The following is a 19573-nucleotide window of genomic DNA, read 5'->3' on the forward strand; positions in this document are numbered from 1 at the left end:
AACCTGGAGTCATTGCCCACCATTCTTATTTAGCTTCCGGATTTTTTATTTGATGGCAAAGATCCTAGGAGATCACCACCTACCTATAAATAAAATGCATTGTCCCCCATTCTTATTTAGCTTCCGGATTATTATTTCAAGCGATAGGGTTTTGTGGCACATGGTGTTAATTATAATCAAAGGAGGGCCACAACACCGGATGTAATTTTAAAGTTGAGGCAAGAAAAGCTAGCGAGCAAGTCTCCCTTTTAATAAAGAGTGGGTTCGATATATTGGCCTGTGAGGCAGATCTCCCCCTTTCATTTTATAAGGGCTGTGTGTGCATCATCCAATCAACTCTCTCTCTCTCCTCCTCCTCTTAGCTAGCTTGTTCATCTTGTTCTTCCAAGTCTTCCTTCTAGGTCTTAGTTTCTTCTTGATATGAGTGGGAGCAACTTTGGAGAAAGCATGGAGTGGGGCAGATCGTCCGGCGGCTCAAGGAGGGGTAAGAGAGGCGGCGGCAGCAGCAGCGGGAGTGGCGCCGCTGACAAGCCGAAGCAGCCGCAGCGGGGGCTGGGTGTGGCGCAGCTGGAGAAGATTAGGTTGCAAAGCGAAATGGCCGAGTATTTCCACCCTCTTGGAAGCCAGCCACCCAGCTTGATCCACAGAACGGCCAGCCTCAACTTGGTGAGTGAAGAAGACATATCTTAATTTGCAAAATAGATGCATGCTACATATGCATATTTGGCGTTTCTGATTACTTGTGCCTTTGGAATGGATCCATCGAGCAGGAGGATACACGGGCATCGACGTCCTCGCTGTCATCGTCCCCATCGTCTCCCTTCCATGCTACCCCCGTTTCGTCGCCGTTCCCGGTCCATCCGAATTTTGGGGTACGGTGTGACATCTTATCTCCTGTGTACAAACTGGTAGCAGTCGTTTCAGCCTTTCGGGAACAGATCAGCTGATCTATGAAAACTTAATATAGAAAGTTAGAAAAGTATGACATGATTCAGTGGTCGTTCATGTATATATACTCGATTGCTAGTTAGGTGTGAAATGCATAGGAGCAGTTACTACGGACTAATGCTTTTATCTGCTCGCTAAACAAGAGAGGAAATTTAAGTTTTTACTTGTAAATGAACATTGGAAATTTTCTTTCTCAAATAAGCAACCCAATTGGTGTCATTTTGTGCGAGAGGAGTGATCAGGGAGTAGTAATTTGCTGTCTTTCATTTGTTCAAAACAAAATGAATAGACATTGTAAAATTCATTAATTTGAGCTTTGTTCATATGTTTCTAGTAAGTTGCTAGCTCTCTAAATTAATGTTCTCTTCGTACTTTTTCTCTCTTCGATCATCGCTTGTTCTGTTTATCTAGAAATTTTCTGACATCTATGGATCCCCCCTACTGTTTTTATAATACGAAAAATCTACATGATCAAACTTTCTCTGACACGTATTTACATGTTCTTCGTGCTCGCCGTAGTACAGTATCTTGTTTATTCTTCCATGCACGTGAGCTATCAGAGATCAATCTCTTACAGTATCTCCGACATTATCATGTATAGGTCGCATATGGAGAGAGAGTAGATGCACGATACGGTGAATTCCAGACTCCAATCGTCAGGTAACGCACACATGTACACAAGTTCTGCATGATTAAGCTAGTAGCTCCTTACATTCCAGCTATGATCTTCCAAGTTTACCTCCAAGTTGTAACTAACAACATTTGCATACATACCTGCCAACCAGATCACCAAGCAGCAGTACTATCTACGGCCCCCCGCATTACGGGCATCCTGGAGTCACATTGCCTCTCTTTGCACCAGAGGTATAGACGTACGAGATGTGTTGAATGGCTGATCAAAAGCATTAATAATTCACATAGATCATGTTATGCTTATATCTACGTACGAAAAGTTTTATGTGTAACTCATGTGTTTTCAACCTTCTGTTTCGTAGGAATCCACCAGTCTGAGAGGACACCATGACCGAAGCCGGTCGGCCGATTCGACAAGTATGCACTCCGACGATCCACAGGACGTGGACCTCGAGCTCAAGCTATGATCCTAGAGTGTTCTTCTCCTCCCCCTTCCCACGTCCCCTCTCTCCTTTGATCTGATGCGACGGTTTTCTTTCTTTAACCTTGATGGTTTTTTTTCCTTGTGGTGCAATAAGTTTCTGAATTGGTGCCACTAGCTAGAACCAAATTAAGGATTTGACATGTTGTGTAAGGCGCAAAAGGAAAAGAGAGAGGAATAGCAATTCATATTTTTTTAAACATGAATTGGGACATGTTGTATGGGTATGGGCCGGAGTACTCTCTGCAGTTGATAAATCTCTTGCAGTTGTTTTGATTGTACTCTCTCCGTCCAACAATATGAGACATATTAGGATTAGATTGACCAATCATTTGACAACAAATTACTTCATGAATATGTGACTAATGTGATCAAAATCATATCCATGACCAAATATCCTTGAGTAGGAATATAATGCCTATGAATCTATGTCATATAATTATATATTAATAAAGTAATTTGTGATCAAATCATTGGTCAAAGAAAACCTAATACGCCCCTTATTGTTGGACGGGATACACTTATTGTTGGACGGGGTACTGCTATACAAGCATAGATGTGTTGACTCTTGCCTGCACCTGCATGCAAGCATACGCTGACACATTTTCGTGCATGATTGCTATTAATCTATGCTATGCAATTTTCATCATTGCTGAGCTCAGAGAGAATGTTCATGTGCATGAGCACTTGCATGCCAGACCTTTTATTTTAATCCAGAAGCATGGATATAAAATAACCCACTTTATAGATGCACTATCTCAAGCACAGCTGTATTTTGTACTACTTCTAATGCAGCTTGCGCAATCGGCTCCATTATTAGTTGTTTGCTGTCTGCATAATCATCAGAAGATCTATGATCTCCTTCTGTCTCTGAGTGTGTGTATATATGCCAGTATGCGTGTATGCATGTGATCTGGCGATCGAGCTAGCTGTTGGAACTTTATGTATGGAAGCTTAATATGCCATCTATTTATGCTAAGTGTATATAGTACATAGTATCATGTCGTGCTTTCAGTTCTACCCTCTGGACATACAGTCATGCTCATGCCTCTCTTTTCAAGTCATGCCTCTGTTATAACCATGAGATTTTGTCCTTGTTAGCGAGACTCGATCTGTACGTACGTATAGTATTTATAAGACGTTTTTTACTGTACCCAATACTCCACTTGGGCTAAACCGAGTAATAAGGAAGGGCATATCTGTCCTTTCCCATTTTTAAATTAGTAAAAAATGGAAACAAATAGAGTTTTCTCTCTCTACCGGTTTTCCCGATCCCTCGGTCCGCGCCTCTCCCGGAGCGCCGCCGACCTCGTTTTCCCAAGCCGTCGTTGTCCTCTCTCCAGGCTCTGCAGGCTGTCCCTTTCCATACACGGGGAACGGAATCCCTGTACATACCATCTCTTGATTACCCATTATCTAATTTACCCACATCCATTGGGAAGCTGGGCAACATCGGCCACAACCAGGGAATGCGTGTGTGCTTGGAACGGCGGTGCACATGAGGAGGAGCGAGGAGATTACGAGGAACGCCACCGTGCGGACGTAGGATCCGGCGGATTCCGGCCTCGATCGAGGGCGATGAGGAAGAAGTAGTGGAACGCCGAGGAGGAGACCCACAACGTCCCGTCCAGGTCTGCTGCCGCCGTCCGGCACTCCCGCAACGATGCGTTGTATTCCGACATCGGCGGGAACCTCGCCACCGTGGGCACCATGGTTGGGATCAATCGACTGTGGCCGGATTTTAATTCCGCTAGGGGCTCTCCACGGCATCTTTTGGTGGAGGCGAGAGCTAGCGATCTCCACGAGTTCGCCCGCGCGGGCCAACCCCGCTGAAGAGGGCCTCATAGGTTGCTTCATTTTCACTTGTGCTCCAGGACCTCACAGGTCGCTGCAGATGGGGAGGGGCGGTGAGGAGGATGGGGAGGTGGTGGCCGTCACCGGCGGCGGTGATGGCGTGTAGGACAGAGGAAGAAGATGTGCCTTTACGGTTTTGCCCTTACTGCTGGATACTCCATCGGAATACTCCACACATCTAAATTGGAGTATCATGGAGTATCATCTAATCTGGGCCATTAGATCTAAAAATGAAGGGTCCGGATTAATTCCGGGGTACTGTAGAAAAGCTCATTTATGAAGATATATATCAACACGGATTAAAATAATTAATTTAGAATTGTAAATGTTCGTAATTTTCTATAAACTTGGTCAAACTTTAAGAAGTATAAGACATTCTAGCTTTCTTTCAGTCAAACTTTAAGGTTTATAGAAAATTACCAACATTTATAATTCTAAATTAATTATTTTAATCTGTGTTGATATATATCTTCATAATATACTTACTTGATATTGCATTTTTGTAATATTTTTTGATAAACTTAGCCAAAGTTTAAAAAGTTTGACTTAGGAAAAAACGAGAACATCTTATATTTAGGAACAAAGGTACTCCCAACTAAAATCACGACGAGAATTTAGGAAACAGAAGAAGTAGTGAAGAGTAGGCTGTTTGCATGTAACACAATTATAACAATTTCCATGCATATACATGCGTACATGACACTGTCCTGTCTTTAGCTGTTTGGCATGTAATAACAATTATAACACAGTTTCCAGATATTTATGTACGTATTTGTACATAAAAAAACGTATATGTACGTATTTTGTAGACATCTAGCTATAATCATCCAGATCCATGCATGCTGCAAGTAAAGCTCAGTTCTACTTTGTTATTTCTTATTTTTCTATACATATATAACTCCACCCACATACACTGAACAATTCATAAATTGCGCAATTATATTCTGGATCTGTAATATATGTAGGCGTAAGTGTACTAATTCCAATTGAACTCTGAATCTCAGATCATTGTGTACGTACTATATCATGCATATAATATGCCCAGTCGATCTAGTTTTGGATATGTGTGCATGCATGTATATATGCCAAATTAATGCTGATGGTGTCAAGATTTATAGAGTATATGCGCGGTAGATAAGTACGCTTGTTAAGCATTTACATGTATGATATTATCAGGCAGGCATAGTAGATTCAGTCAAAGATGGACTAGCCCGCACAGCCAGTCAGCCATGCACCAATTGACATCGATATCTGTATAGGAAAAAATAACCATGTTGATTTCTAATTTTCCCTATGCATGTCCTAAACCTCCAGAAAACCGTTTCATTAAGAAAATTCCACTTTTTATGCTTGTGATTTTGCGATAGATTTTACCATATCGAAAAAAGACCTTGCACATTTAATCCCTTAATTGGGATCTTGTGACAACTTTTACATTATTTTACTATTCCCCAAACTAGACCCGCATATCAAGGACAGACAAGTTGGATGCACAATCCTTTAGTTATGATAATCCCAAATTTGGCCACATTCTGACAAATTTTGGAACAAATCGGCTGAATTTTACAAATTTGACCTTGGCATAGTTTGATAGAACTTACGATAATTTTAGATGACCCTGAAGGTTATCTGTTCGAATTATTTTCCTATAGTACTTGGCTGTCACATTATTCTGATATGTGTTCCATCTTGTGGTTTCAAGAAAAGGCTGAAATAACAAAATTATTTTAAAATTATCACAAAGTTATAACCAAGGGATAAAATGTGACAAAAGGTGAAATTAGGTACTAGAAGCGAACGCAAAATTACATACTTCATCCGTCCAACAAAAGATGTCTCAACTTTGACTAAATTTAAATGCATCTATACACTAAGTCATGTTTATATACATTCAAATTTTGACAAATTTGAAACATCTTTTGTTGGATGGAGACAGTAGTACCTTGATCACGAACATAACTGTGTAGTGTCTTTTGTGAACAAAGAGTTGACGTGTGAGGAACATGCTATACAAAGACAACAATAATAATAAAAATAATACACCAATACTTTTGTTTCCCCCAAAATGATTCGGTCTGATCGTCTCTCTTAAAAAAACTGATTCGTTCTGATCATTAGTACTCTTGTAACCTGCAGATTAATTACACACATTATACGCAGCCTAGCTTCGTCGTGCATGCTAGGCTTACTTGGCTAGCTTTACACCGGAGCAGATCCAACGATATGATGGCCTGTACGGCCGTACTGATAATTATCAATCCAAAAACACTATCAAACCATAATCAAACAAAATCATCCCCTCTCAATCTCCGTCAGCGCGTAGAGAATCTTCACTGAAAGATCCTCCTCCTACTTCGCATGATTAGGCTCTGCTAGCTGTCCCCGGCCCAGGGCTTCGATGATCGGATCGATGCCAAGTTGCACTAATCCCAAATGGCACTTTTTGATCGGATCTTTTCAGTTCAACATGATCATCGGCATGCATGTGTCGCGCGCTGCATGGAAAAGAATTTTTTTGCTGCAAACTTGCAACTTGCATCGATCAGATCGACCTACCAAAGCAGTAGTACTCCTAATATAGTCGTTCAGGCGCAGCAAGTTGCGAATTGTACTGAACTAGCTGATCACTTTGCTAAAGCATAAGTTTTGGAGGTGGCATGCCTTAATACGAGTAATTATTTGCACAACTGCACAGTCCTATGTATTGCTTAAACTGCATGCGTACGTGGAGCTGTTGGAGGCACCATTTAGTTTTTGCAATTGGGAGATGTCTGTTGATGTGTATATTACTTCTCAAATGCCGCAGCGCCAGCCTTCTCGTAGTTGTCAAGTCCATGTATATACATATGTCTACTTAGTCCTTTAAAAAAGACATATGTATACTTAGTGGGTAAATATATATTAATGGAAAATTAGTTCTGCAGAACCCACCGTGCCTGCTAGATTCAGTATATCGTACGTTGTTGGTATCAGAAGCCGATTGACAGTAACTCTGCTTTCTTCCTCGGCACGAGCTAAATAGTCTCCCTCAGTCCCATATTAAGTGACTTTTTATTACATGTATCTAGACATCTTTTAGTCATAGATATGTTCATATTTGGGTAAATTTGAGTCATGTAATATGAGACGGAAGGAGTAACTGTTTCTGCAAAGACTTACGATCATCGTAAGTTACCGACCATGTATTCAGTTGCCATCATCGTGAGTTTAAGTTAGAAGCAATGCGAACCAGTCTCTAGCCTAGTGGTTACGGGCTCTAGTAGCATCTCTTTGGTTCTGGGTTCGAAATTTCAGGCCGGAGGGTTAAAAAAATCCCATCATCTGTCCCATACCAAAGCACAAGTCTAAGGTCGGTTTTGATCTCACGTGGCGCCGCAGTGCCGCTGTGTATGGGTGGGGCATGAGGTTCGCGGATTGCAGCAAAAGCGTCGGACAATCATCGAACACAAAAAACGTCTGACACACAACAAGTCAGGATTTCAGACTGCAATATGTATATGATGTGGAACTTCTAGCAAAACCTGAAACTTTTTGATTTCATTAACGGTAACTGGGAGCGTGCTCCTTTTTCTAAATAAAAAATATGTTATCATGCGCTGGCATGGTTCACGCAGATACTTTTTTTTTTGAAAGCACAAACCCTCTTTATTTAATGGAAACCAAAGTTACATCATCAAGAAGAAGGGGGATTATGCAGGGGGGAGGAGAATCAATCCATGTTCCCGCCGGAGAGAAACCAGCCTGCCTAGCAAGTTCATGAGCAACCTTATTAGAGGACCGACCACAGTGATCAATAACAATCCCCGTGAAGTCTTTAAACAGGGAGAAGCAATCTTCGAAAATAGCAGTCGCTGGACCGTAGTGTTTCTCCCCCGCCTTCAAGATTTCAACCACATTAGCATTATCGCAGTGGAGAACGACCCTGGAACAGCACGCCGTGATCGCCAACTCCAGCCCAAGAAGAACAGCTGCAGACTCCGCGGAAGTAACATCCGCAACTAGATCAAGGGGGCCATTCGCAGCTGCGACAAACTCCCCCCGGGAATTCCGAATAATCGCGCCTACCGACCCACGCAGACCATCCTCAAAAAAACTAGCATCAACATTGATCTTCATCCAGTCACCCAAGGGTTTTGTCCACGAGTCGACTTTAGCTTCAGCTTTACTAGAAGACGCAACATTGTAATTCTGCACCATGGCCGAAATAGCAAAGGCCGAACTACTGGCCGAGAAAATGGGTTCATTGTGGACAAAACATCTTCGTTGCCCCCAAATATGCCAAGCTGAAGTAATCACAGTCTCACGGAAATGCTCAATACGGACCTCAGACCGGATTGGAGAACAGAGAAGGTATTCCAGCATAGCAGGACCAGCCCGATCATGCATGATCGCCTCCTCAATGGCATCAAGAACGTCAAGTTTTTACGCCAAACCTCCGTAGCCCGCGGGCATTGGAACATGACATGGGCAATGTCTTCAGGTCCTAACTTACATTGAGGGCATTGTGGATTAACTTTGATGTGCCTATTAGCAAGCACGGTGTTGCACGGGAGAGCACCATGAAGCGTCCGCCACGCAAAGATCTTAATTTTTGGGGCCGCTCTCAACTCCCAGGTTTTCTTCCAAATAGGATGATCAGCCAGAGCACCCTGCCCGCCACAATCATAACTCCTACGCCCGAATTGGTGATTCCACTCGGCGTGATACGCAGATCAAACAGAAAATCTGAACGGTTTTTCCAGGTTCCAGGCCACAAAATCCTCTTCAACATTTTCAGATAGGGGGATGCAAAGGATGCGCTGTTTATCGACTTGCCAAAAGGTTTGATCAATCAACTGTTCATCCCAATTTCCCGTCACTGGATCAATCAAATTAGAAACCTTCGTAAGGATGTTCTGTCCTCTAGGGGTAAGGACTTTCCGGGACACACAACCCGGAACCCAGGGATCATTCCAAATATCCACCCTCGACCCATCACCGATTCTCCAAATAGCACCAAGCTTAAGCGTTCTAACCCCCGCCATGACAGTCTGCCAGGTGAACGAAGCACCCTTCTTCAGCTGCGAATTAAGCAGGTTACCATCAGGGAAATACTTAGGTCTTAGGATAGAAGCGCAGAAAGACTCCGGATGATCCAGCAGACGCCAAGCTTGCTTAGCCAGTAGAGCCAGATTAAAACGGTGTATATCCCTGAAACCCATTCCGGCATGTTTGTTTGGGATACAAAGCTTCCACCACGCAAACCAGTGCATTCTCTTCTGATTACCCTCATCGCCCCACCAAAACTGAGACATCGCATCTGTAATCCCTTTGCAAATAGATTTAGCGATTTTGAAGTCCGACATCGCATAAGTAGGTATGGCTTGAGCTGTAGCTTTGATCAACACTTCCTTTCCCCCGACCGACATTAATTTTTCCTTCCACCCTGAGGTTCTTTTCACAACTCTGTCCACTAAAAACTAGAAACAATCTGACTTGTCTGCACCTACAAGTGCCGGCAGTCCCAAATATTTATCCGAAAACGCTTCCGTGGCAATATCCAACACCTGACAGACCTGTTCACGAACATCCACTCTTGTATTCGGACTGAAGAAAATACTGGATTTTTGGACGCTGACCAATTGGCTCGACGTCTGACAGCAAGCATCGAGAATCCCTTTCAGCGCAGTCGCATTCGCTTGGTTTGCACTCATCAAGATCAACGAGTCATCCGCAAACAGGAGATTGCTAACTGCAGGCGAGTTTCGACACACACGAATGCCTTGAATCTGTCCACTACCTTCCGCATCAACCAGCAGGTTCGACAAACCTTCCGAACAAAAGAAGTAGAGATAGGAAGAAGGAGGATCTCCCTGACGAAGGTACTAATTATACATTCGCATTTACAATCCTAAAATAAAATGCATACATGACGGGTTGTGCAATGGTGCCTATCTTTCTGTTTTTAATTTCCAGTTATGTCCGTGCTAACTCGTACGTCCTGCCACCCCCACCCCGAGCGATCTCCCGATCCTCGATCCCCTGATCACGCTCCTCTCTCCTGCGTCTCTTCCCCACGTCGCCCGCCCCCTTTCTCCTCCCTGCACGTCGTCTCCCTCCCTCGCCTCCATCCTTCGACCTCCTCCGCGCCGGGGCGCCGGCGCCACCTCCCTCCTCCGCGCAAGCCGCTGCCGCCTTCCTCGTTCGCGGGAGCCGCCGTCCGGGATCCGACGAAATCCGCCCAACAGCCTCCACCGCCTCCCTCCTTCTCTCGCCACGCCCCCACCCTACCCTCTCTTGACTCCCTCCGTCGCCGCCGCCGTGCTCGCCCCGGCGCCGCCGCACTTCGCTGGAGACGTGGAAGGAGGACCGCTGCTTACCCCCCCCCCCTCCCCCGTGGAAGGAGGTCGCAGTCTACCGCCGCCGCAGGTGCTCCTCCCGCCGCAGGTGACTCTTCTTTCCCCTCTTCTCTTCTCCTTTCTCTCTTCAGAAGAAAACGACCACGGTGGGTCGCGACTCGCGACGGGGCGGTGGCAACGGCGAACGAGGCCCATGCCACTCAGGAGAAAGGCGGATCGCCTCTGCCACCACTACGTCGCCCACCACCTATCTCCGGTCCGTAATCCTCGAGCTCCTCCAGTACCATGTCGATCTGAATCCCCCCTGTGCCTTCCTTGTTGGGGCACTGTCGTGGCATACCTCGCTGACGGCTAACAATCGAGCACGTCTAGGTATTCTTGTCCTTGTTTGCATATCACGTGTTTGGTGGAATGTGTTGGTGGCTTTGACCATGTTTAGATCATTACGGAACATAGGTCTGATGCTAATTAGATGCTTTCTCAGTAGGGACTAGATTTATTTGTATATTCAGCAATGTATGCTGATTTGAACTGATGATGTTTCTATAGAACGTTACACTCGGACGACTTCAATGGCCCAATTAAATCATTTTTCTTCTCCCCTGAGGCCAATGATTATTGGCTCATGGAAAATAAAAAGGAAGACCATACTGAAAGGAGGCGAAGTGTGCTTGATAAGCAACAAGATGAGGTAACCTTTGCAACCCATTTAAGTTTTGGTTTCTTTATGTTAGTTGCTATTTTTTAGTTTCCTGGATAGCTTCCTTGGAACCGTTGGAATACACTCCTCATGAGGTCCACGTGATGCACACAATTATAACTTAGTTTACCTAATATAACTTATTACCACAAAGGTCCACCATTGATAGTTTCAGTTCTTTGTGTGTGAATCTGTTTATTAGCCTTGAACTGATCTCTCTGAATGCAACATCTAGGCATTGCAGGGGATGAGATCGATAATTTTTCTACACTTCTAAATGCATTGGGGGCCAGGAAGCTAAGCTCCCATTAATGGATATAAAATTGGTAAACCGTCTCACTGTTAAATGTGCCTTGCAATATTTTGGTGGTAGGTATTGTAACATTAGCATTGCAGGCATTATGGATGACTCCCTCCGATCCATGTTAATTAGCATTGCAGGAAACTGAGTACAATGTTCTTTCACGCTCATAGATCCACTTGGCTACATCATGTTTATTGAGCATGCCTTTTTTTGTGGCCAATGCATGCATAATCATATGACTCTTTACGGTACATCATGTTTATTGAGCATGCCTTTTATTTGTTTCCTCATTTTGACCAAGTGTCCTTGTGCTCTAATATTTCAAAAAGTTTAGTTGGGCCCCCAAGTGTCCTTTTATTTGTTTCCTCATTTTGACCAAGTGTTCCTTAGCAGGTTCTTGTGCAAGATATACATATTGCTGTATTTTCTATGCTACAATCGACAACAGAAGCGACGGAGAGCTAGCCAGAATCATCAGTATCTACAAAGTGCAAAAGCGCCATTCAAATAACTGGGAAAGTGGTATCAGATCCTATCACTGTAAATAATCTTAGTTCATTTTAGATAGCACAGATGCTATACAATTGAGCTGTTGCACAATACTCCCTCCAATCGTAAATTCTTGTCATGGTTTTAGTTCGCGGAGGGGGTATCTCTGAGAACATTTATACACAAGGTAGTAAGAAAAATAGGTGAAACAAATATGAGCAGGTTATTATATTGAAGTACAGAAAGAAAAAACCATGTTATAGCATAGGCGTAAAATCCTGCTCTTTTTGTAGAAGCCTAGAAGGTCACATGTTCATATTAAAATGAGGAGAGATAACATAGCGAGGTTACACAAATGTTGTCGATATTAAAATGAGGAGAGATAGCAAAACGAGGGATAGAAATCTGATCTTTGGTCTAAAAAGGTTGCTTGCATCTCTTGCTTAAGGATAGACAAACCAGCAAAAATTTTATTTGGATGCTAATTTATTTTCATATTGACAGAGCAGCCTTTCTACCCTTTTGTCCACTACCAGGTATTCTCTTTGCTAATTTGGTGGTGTCTACTTGAGGTTGTTGTTTGAGGTTACATTCACTAGCAAGATTTATTGTTGCTACCTTGCAAGGTCCTACCGTTTTATCCTGCTTCCCAACACCTCTTTGGTAAGTGGTGTGTGTTATCATACTAGGCTTTGCAGTTTTATGGTCAATATTGGTTAGGCTTTGCGTTGCAAGAAAATCTGATTTAACTCAAACTCTTCTGCCTCAAATTACAAATTCTTGATTTCATTTCAGATGGGGCATGCTTGGCATTCTTTACCAACATAGGTAACTATCATGCAATCTATTGATTCTCACATGTGTTCAATAACCCAAAGATGACATGGATAATAGAATAAAGAGTTCTAAATAGATGTATGCCTCCTGCACTGTAGGATGAGATCCTTAGTTTTCAGTTATCAATAGCTCCACTTGATAAGAACTGTTCTTAATTGACTGGTTGTGTTCCTCTAACACTAATCATATACATTTACCTGCTGACTTAATTTTATTGATTTGTTTCATTTGCACTTTTACAGCTTGGTATAGCAGTAGGCCATCATGTATCTATGATATTGGTTATCTCAATGTGTCAAGGTTAGAGATGGACTTTACTTTTTCTGCTTAGGGTACCATCGTTGGCTCCCACATAGAAATAAATACATTAATAATTTGAAAGAAGAAGCACATAACTACATTTCTTTGTTCTGGAGTCTTGATAAGAAGCACAATTTTGAAGGCCCCATATATTACTATGTGTTCAATTCTCTTTTGCCTGCACTACCTGTGCTCCACATATATTGGTTGGTTCTGATGTTGGATCCGGTAAGCTCCATCCCTTGCAAAATTACACACTCCAATAATCCTCAGTACACGAGCATGCAAAATCTCAAGATGCTTGTCTTATTTGGTTGCATTTGCCCATGGAGATAAAGTTCTATTTATTTCAAATGTTGCTTTGCACGAGGATAACTTATCTGAATTTGCTGTTGTTTGAGATTGTTCTACTTTGCATGCAGACTCTGAAAACGAATTCAACATGAAGATTAATTGTTGTAACACCTTCTTTAGATGTTGCCGTGATGATATAGGAGAACATCAAACACCACTATCCAGCTTAGTCATGTGTTATTTTCCTGGATTGTGGGATTATGTATTGTTTCCCTCTATAACTTATTACAGAATTATAATTCCTTTTGGAAGCTGTATAACCTTTGATATTTATTTTGGATTCACATGTGTATATAGTAATTATGTTCTTTTAGTTTTCGGTTATCCACTTCTCTATCCTTGTCTAAGAGATGCTAAGATGAGGAGAGGAGGGGTTTATTTTCTGGTTAAGTTTTCGGGCCTGACTAACTGGCGAAACTTCGCCAACATCCAAATTGGTGGACGAATTGCGATGCTCCTGAAATGAGCTGCTGTTTCATACTTTTCGATGGCTCCCAGTGAGTATAGACGTCCATTGGCAATTTCATACTTTTCGATATCCATGATGCCATGCAAACAAAGAAGATTTAGAAGTGTTTGAGTTTTCCTTTATGCTTTGAGAGTATTGTTACATTGTGGATACAATCATCAAGTTAGGATGAAACCAAATGGTACAAAGTAAAATTTAAGATGCTTGAGCAGTGAAGTTTTATTTTCTGATTTGTGAGCATAAAATGGTCTTTTTTCAGATCCCGTTGCAACGCACGGGCATTATGCTAGTATTGGTTTATGTTGGACTTTTCCACAATTTGTGCCCACTTTGACGTTTGCCATAATGTGACACACTGGCCTACGGCTTAATACAATTGATAGAATACTCATATCAACAAGGTATATTTTTTTTTCGGGAGCCCATCCGAAAGGAACCTCAAAGTTAAGCGTGCTTGGTTGAGAGCAATTTGAAGATGGGTGACCGACCCGGAAGTTTCTCCTGTGAGCGCATGAGTGAGGACAAAGTGCGTTGGAAAGACATGTGTTCGTCTGTAGGCCAGTCTTGAAGTCTAGATAGTTGCCACGAGTGATGCTGGGGCGTTACAGATTGGTATCAGAACCGACCCTTGCGGTTACCGGCATGTGCGGGTCAGGTGTGCGGACATCAAGACATGTGCCGGCACTGGACGCATATGGGTGTGTGCTAAGAGAGAATGATCTGACTTGGGCATATGACTGACGAGGATGTAGGTCCTTTGAGCAGGAATGTGTGTGACACACTGGCCTACGACTTAATAGGATTGATAGAATACTTATATCAACAAGGTATATCTTTTTTTTCGGGAGCCCATCCGATAGGAACCTCAAAGTTAAGCGTGCTTGATTGAGAGCAATTTGAGGATGGGCGACCGACCCGAAAGTTTCTCCTGAGAACCCATGAGTGAGGACAAAGTGCGATGAAAAGACATGTGTTGGTCTGTGGGGCCAATCTTGAAACCTAGAGATGGCGTTACACATAATAACTTCCCATTGACCATGAAGAGGCCAAAAGGAGTCTCTTAAGCCATACTTCGTACAAAGATTAGATAATCGGAGTCAATAGCTAGCAGACTGCGGTACTCTATTAGGCATCCAATCTTAATTATATTTGTCGACCATGTCTTGCCCTACAGAATCAATACCTATATTATACTCCGTATATGAGTATTTGCATTTGGAACTCGCACCAAATTAAAGTTCAAGTAGCCAGCATATATAGCGTAATAGCCGTACCTCGATCCGCCCGGTCGGCCGTGAACGCACATCTGCAGCGCCCTCCCTGCTCCGGCTCGCCGGCGATGGGTGAAGACTTGGTGATAGAAGTGTGCCCGTCCGCCATGTGGACGCCAATACCGGCGACGTATGGCGTGTCCGCCATGGGAACCGGAAGACCGGAACACCACCTCGCCCCTGGCGGCCGGTTTCGCGTCGGAGGAGTGCAGGAGAGCAGCCGTGAGGAGGAAATTGTTTTTTTGTTTTTGGAAGAACTGCAACCGTGGGATGGGAATCGCCGTTCTTCCGACTCGGACCAGGCTGATGTCTCGGCAGGAATCAGTTTGGGCTCCTCTTTGGGCCGAAAAAATATATATCTTGTTGAACATTTTGGGATAGGATATGGAGTCGACTTGGGGGCCTGACATGTGAATCTCCGCAGCCCCGCTATGATCTTGGGATCATGGGCCATGGGCCTCAGTAACGCCAACAAAAATGCTAAGCAGCTCTTGCTTTGCCGGGGTTAAGCAAAAAAAAAGAAGCAAAACCATTCCTGATAGGCTGATAGCACATTAGGTGGGCCGGCCTTTCTATTCGTTTATTGTTTTGAAAGATATTTCAACCCAAACCGTGGGTCATTCCACAATTACCCCTGAACTCTATCTGTTCTGGTTTACACCCTCGGTCCTCGGATACCTAAAATCGGGAAGAACACCCACCTAGAGTGGTCTTGGCACTAAAGCTAGCTGATTTGACGTCTTTTTGCAGTTGATTAAAATTTATTGAACCCACAAACAAGAGATTAATATTTATTGACCCTCAATTAGAAAAAATAATATCTTGTTGAACATTTTGGCTAGATTATGTGTACTCTTGGAGTTTCAATGCACCGGTAGTCTTTTTTTTTTATTTGCTTGAATGTGTTGCTAGTCACCAATTTTAGCACCACCGTACTGTCGAGCTTACTTGGGTTAGATGGGTCGAGGGCACCAAGTTGCTCAAGTCCTACGAGGACTCAATTGGTGCACCCCATCTAGGAGCTCGACATTGTGGTCCTGTGGAGCACTACGATTGCAATGACATAGAAGATCCACTTGGGGTGCAAGGAGAAAGGAGGTGCCGAGAAGCTTGGGAGAGGAAACGAGTGGAAGGAGGGGTGGGTAGTGACCATCTCATTGTTGATGACGACAAACACGACCAGGAGGTGCATGATGGTGCTACCGAGCGTTGCACGGAGGAAGTCTGTGTGCGCCATGCATGCAGCGTACCTTCCCGCACGTATATTTGTCTATAACCATCCTGCCACATACTCTCAGTTTTATCAGCATCCTAGTTTGCATCGATCGATATGATACCGCATCTGCATAGAATGCCCCAGGCTTTAAAACCTCTCTAGGCGGTACTCGGCGATAGTGATTTGAGGGTCAACATTCATTTGGGAGGGGAGGGGTGGTGGTGAAATATTATTTTGAAAGACAACTTAATTCAAGCTAGAAAATTAAAGTGTGCACATATTTTAGAAATATGTTGATCATATGCTATTGTAATGGAATTTGTACCACTTGTTTGTGTGTAGCTAAGTTGACGAATGAGAACCGTTGGATTAGTATGTAGATCACATTTTACTCTTCTTTTTCATCATGCATTTCGAACCTTAAAGCACAAATCATATCCAATGGCTGAGGAATCAACTTAATTATCTCTAACTAAAAATCAGACAACGTAGATATAGCAAAACCGCACTTGTTTTGCACTTCAAGAAAAATAAATGTTCCGCCGGTATAGCACGAAACATTCGGTTAATATTTATGGACCCATTCCAATTAATAGTTCAGATGCAAATGATATTTTTTTTCTGCTTTGTTTATTATATATTTTCATTTGGAACAACCGAAGGAATATGATCTACCGGTAGAAAAACCAAATTTATCAATTTATCATGCATGCATGCTTCAGCTCAAGAAGGAACATAAATAGATCACATGCTATTTGATCATGCCTCAGACTCCCAGTTTAAGCCACAAGCACGGTATACAATCACCACAGCCTAAAAGAGTCACCCTGTGTTCTCTCGTGGTGTTGGCGCGAAGCATGCACGACCACCGTCCACAGAGTTTCTATATTTGAACGAGCGTTCCTTGTGCTTCTCCAGTTCCTCCCACTGCAGAATTATAAGCTCGCGCGACACAATGGCCATCGAGGAAGAAAGAGAGGCGGGTGCACACCACTCCTCATTCTCCGGCCACAGGAATAAAGGAATAAGCTAGGAAGAATGAGGGGCAGCATCTTCTCTCTCACAATGGCGCCTCTCCTCCGCCGCCTCGCCGCGGCGCTGCTCCTCGCCGCCTTCGTCGTGGACGAGGCGTCGGGCCAGCTGGAGCTGGGCGCGCCGCAGCAGCAGCCGGGGCTGATGATGATGCCGAACCGGTCGCCGCCCACGAGGGCGTTCCAGGACGCGGTACGGCTCCCCGTGGACAACGCGGCCGGGTTCGCCGGGTGGTGGAACGTGCTGAGCGAGAACGCGGGCGTGTCCGCGATGCACCTGGCCGTGATGCGGCACGGGAAGGCCGTCATGTTCGACACGACCACGACGGGGCCCTCGCTCCTGCGGCTGCCCCCCGGCAACTGCCGCCCGGACCCGCGGAGCATCCCGCCGGGCTTCTTGGACTGCTCCGCGCACGCCGTCGAGTTCGACTACAACACCGGCCGGCTCCGGCCTCTCAAGGTTAATTAACAGCTGGTCATTCGCGTAAGCGCTTTGTCCTAATTTGGTCGTGGCATGCGGTTCACGTACGACGACCGTTGGATCGGCCTTGTGTGCTTGCAGATCTTGACTGACACGTGGTGCTCGTCCGGCGCGTTCGACGGGGAGGGCATGCTCGTGCAAACCGGCGGCTACTTCGAAGGGGTCAAGGTCGTGAGGCACCTGAGCCCACACGACAATGGCGACTGGAGAGAGTTCCCCAATACCTTGGCCGACGGAAGATGGTACATAAGTGTTTCATAATTTGAATCAAAAGAAGTTACAAATGGGTTTTAATTAATTTGCATTTCCGACAACCGAGCAATCGAGCAGGTACGGTACGACGCAGGTGCTCCCGGACGGGCGATTCATAGTGATCGGCGGGCGTCGTGCGTTCAGCTACGAGTTCGTCCCGGCTCCGGGCCAGTCGAACGCCAACGCCATTCCCCTCCCGCTGCTCCGCGACACGACCGACGACGTGGAGAACAACCTGTACCCGTTCGTGCACCTCCTCCCGGACGGCACCATCTTCCTCTTCGCCAACGACCGCTCCATCGTGTTCAACCCCCAGAACGGGCAGATCCTCCGCGAGCTCCCGAAGCTCCCCGGCGGGGCCCGGAACTACCCGGCCTCCGCCATGTCCGTGCTCCTGCCCCTAGACCTCCGCCGCGGCGAGAGGCTCAACGCGGAGGTCATGGTCTGCGGCGGGGCGCCCAAGGACGCCTTCAAGCTCGGCGAGGTGAACAAGTTCCCCAACGCGCTCCGGGACTGCGGCCGCATCAACCCGGCCAAGCCCGGGGCCCGATGGTCCATGGACCAGATGCCCGTGGGCCGCGTGATGGGCGACATGCTGATCCTGCCCACGGGGGACCTGCTGCTCATCAACGGCGCGGCCCAGGGCTGCTCCGGATGGTGGTTCGCCAGGCAGCCCGTGCTGAGCCCGCTGCTCTACTCCACGCGGAAGCCCCGGGGCGCCCGGTTCCGGGCCCTGGCCCCGTCCAACATCCCGCGCATGTACCACTCCAGCAGCGCGGTGCTGCCCGACGCCACCGTGCTCGTGGCCGGCGGCAACACCAACTCGGCCTACAACTTCAGCGGCGTCGACTTCCCCACGGAGGTGCGCGTCGAGCGGTTCACGCCGCCGTACCTCGCGCCCGAGCTCCTCGCCAGCAGGCCGGAGATCGACGCGGCGTCGGTGCCGGGGAACGGGATGAAGTACGGGGCCAAGTTCTCGTTCCGTTTCTCGACCCCCGGCGGGCAGCCCCCCGTGTTGGAGGGCGACGTCAAGGTGACCATGTACGCGCCGCCGTTCACGACGCACGGCTACTCCATGAACCAGCGGCTGCTGGTGCTGCAGGTCACCGCGTTCAAGGCGGAAGGGGCCAAGCACAAGGTCACCATCCACGCGCCGTCCAAGCCGGCGCTCGCGCCGCCGGGATACTACATGGTGTTCGTGCTGGCCAAGGGGGTGCCCAGCAAAGCCGCGTGGGTCAAGATACACCAGTAAACAGCATGCCCTGCAGTCCCCGGCAAGCAGGAATTTGAAAGGGGCGTAGGCACTTGTGGCATACCGTATATGCATGCCCTTGCCCCAGTTTGATTCGTGCCCGGCCGGACCCATGGATTTCCCCTCTCTCTCTACGATGGTACGGTTTCTCCGATTATTTTTAGGGAGTTTATTGTAGGGATATGGATCGAACATTTAACCGATCCAATGACAACTTCGTAGCGTGCTTAGTCTTGTAAGACGGAAGACGGGAGAACAGAGTAAACGTGTATGTGCAATTGTTTCTTTTTTAATTAAACTGCAATTTTATTTGTTGATCCTTCTGTGTTGGCTTCTGGAGAGTAATATCAACATTTTCCCCTA

At 45.6% G+C, this 19573-nt stretch overlaps 3 protein-coding genes and 1 long non-coding RNA gene across 11 annotated transcripts; 3 read left to right on the plus strand and 1 right to left on the minus strand.

The window, feature by feature from the left end:
• The first annotated feature begins 277 nt into the window (after window positions 1–277).
• Window positions 278–2338, plus strand: LOC100835539 (protein SPEAR1). Its single transcript, XM_003569507.4, has 5 exons — window positions 278–666; window positions 771–872; window positions 1550–1608; window positions 1734–1812; window positions 1944–2338. Exons 1-5 carry the CDS (start codon window positions 421–423, stop codon window positions 2046–2048), a joined length of 591 nt encoding a protein of 196 aa, XP_003569555.3. The 5' UTR covers window positions 278–420; the 3' UTR covers window positions 2049–2338.
• A 5223-nt stretch (window positions 2339–7561) lies between these two features.
• LOC106866084 lies at window positions 7562–8113 on the minus strand. Its single transcript, XM_014898636.1, has one exon. The coding sequence runs from the start codon at window positions 8111–8113 to the stop codon at window positions 7562–7564; it is 552 nt and encodes a 183-aa protein (XP_014754122.1).
• Window positions 8114–9640: 1527 nt separating this feature from the next.
• Window positions 9641–13551, plus strand: LOC104582836. Of its 8 annotated transcripts, XR_002963795.1 has the most exons (4): window positions 9863–10945; window positions 11190–11280; window positions 11652–11780; window positions 12284–13551. It is a non-coding gene; the product is annotated as an uncharacterized LOC104582836 (long non-coding RNA). The 8 variants fall into 8 exon arrangements; XR_002963798.1 differs by adding an exon at window positions 9641–9777 and having other exon boundaries at window positions 10804–10945; window positions 11190–13551; XR_002963797.1 differs by having other exon boundaries at window positions 9848–10510; window positions 10804–10945; window positions 11190–13551.
• A 3637-nt stretch (window positions 13552–17188) lies between these two features.
• On the plus strand, window positions 17189–19573 carry LOC100835848 (aldehyde oxidase GLOX). The gene is made up of 3 exons (XM_003569508.3): window positions 17189–17685; window positions 17788–17948; window positions 18037–19573. The coding sequence occupies exons 1-3, from the start codon at window positions 17233–17235 to the stop codon at window positions 19208–19210; spliced, it is 1788 nt and encodes a 595-aa protein (XP_003569556.3). The 5' UTR covers window positions 17189–17232; the 3' UTR covers window positions 19211–19573.

This window comes from Brachypodium distachyon, chromosome 2, assembly GCF_000005505.3.
Source record: "Brachypodium distachyon strain Bd21 chromosome 2, Brachypodium_distachyon_v3.0, whole genome shotgun sequence".
Classification (NCBI taxonomy): Eukaryota; Viridiplantae; Streptophyta; class Magnoliopsida; order Poales; family Poaceae; genus Brachypodium; species Brachypodium distachyon.

Excerpts from the sequence above, each read along its gene's own strand:
- LOC106866084 (XM_014898636.1), bottom strand. The coding sequence starts at position 8,113 with ATGGTGCAGAATTACAATGTTGCGTCTTCTAGTAAAGCTGAAGCTAAA.
- LOC100835848 (XM_003569508.3), top strand. The coding sequence starts at position 17,233 with ATGAGGGGCAGCATCTTCTCTCTCACAATGGCGCCTCTCCTCCGCCGC. Across the intron at positions 17,686-17,787 it reads GCCGGCTCCGGCCTCTCAAG|ATCTTGACTGACACGTGGTG; the intron begins GTTAATTAACAG and ends GTGTGCTTGCAG. Across the intron at positions 17,949-18,036 it reads ACCTTGGCCGACGGAAGATG|GTACGGTACGACGCAGGTGC; the intron begins GTACATAAGTGT and ends GCAATCGAGCAG.
- LOC100835539 (XM_003569507.4), top strand. The coding sequence starts at position 421 with ATGAGTGGGAGCAACTTTGGAGAAAGCATGGAGTGGGGCAGATCGTCC. Across the intron at positions 873-1,549 it reads CGGTCCATCCGAATTTTGGG|GTCGCATATGGAGAGAGAGT; the intron begins GTACGGTGTGAC and ends TATCATGTATAG. Across the intron at positions 1,609-1,733 it reads TTCCAGACTCCAATCGTCAG|ATCACCAAGCAGCAGTACTA; the intron begins GTAACGCACACA and ends CCTGCCAACCAG.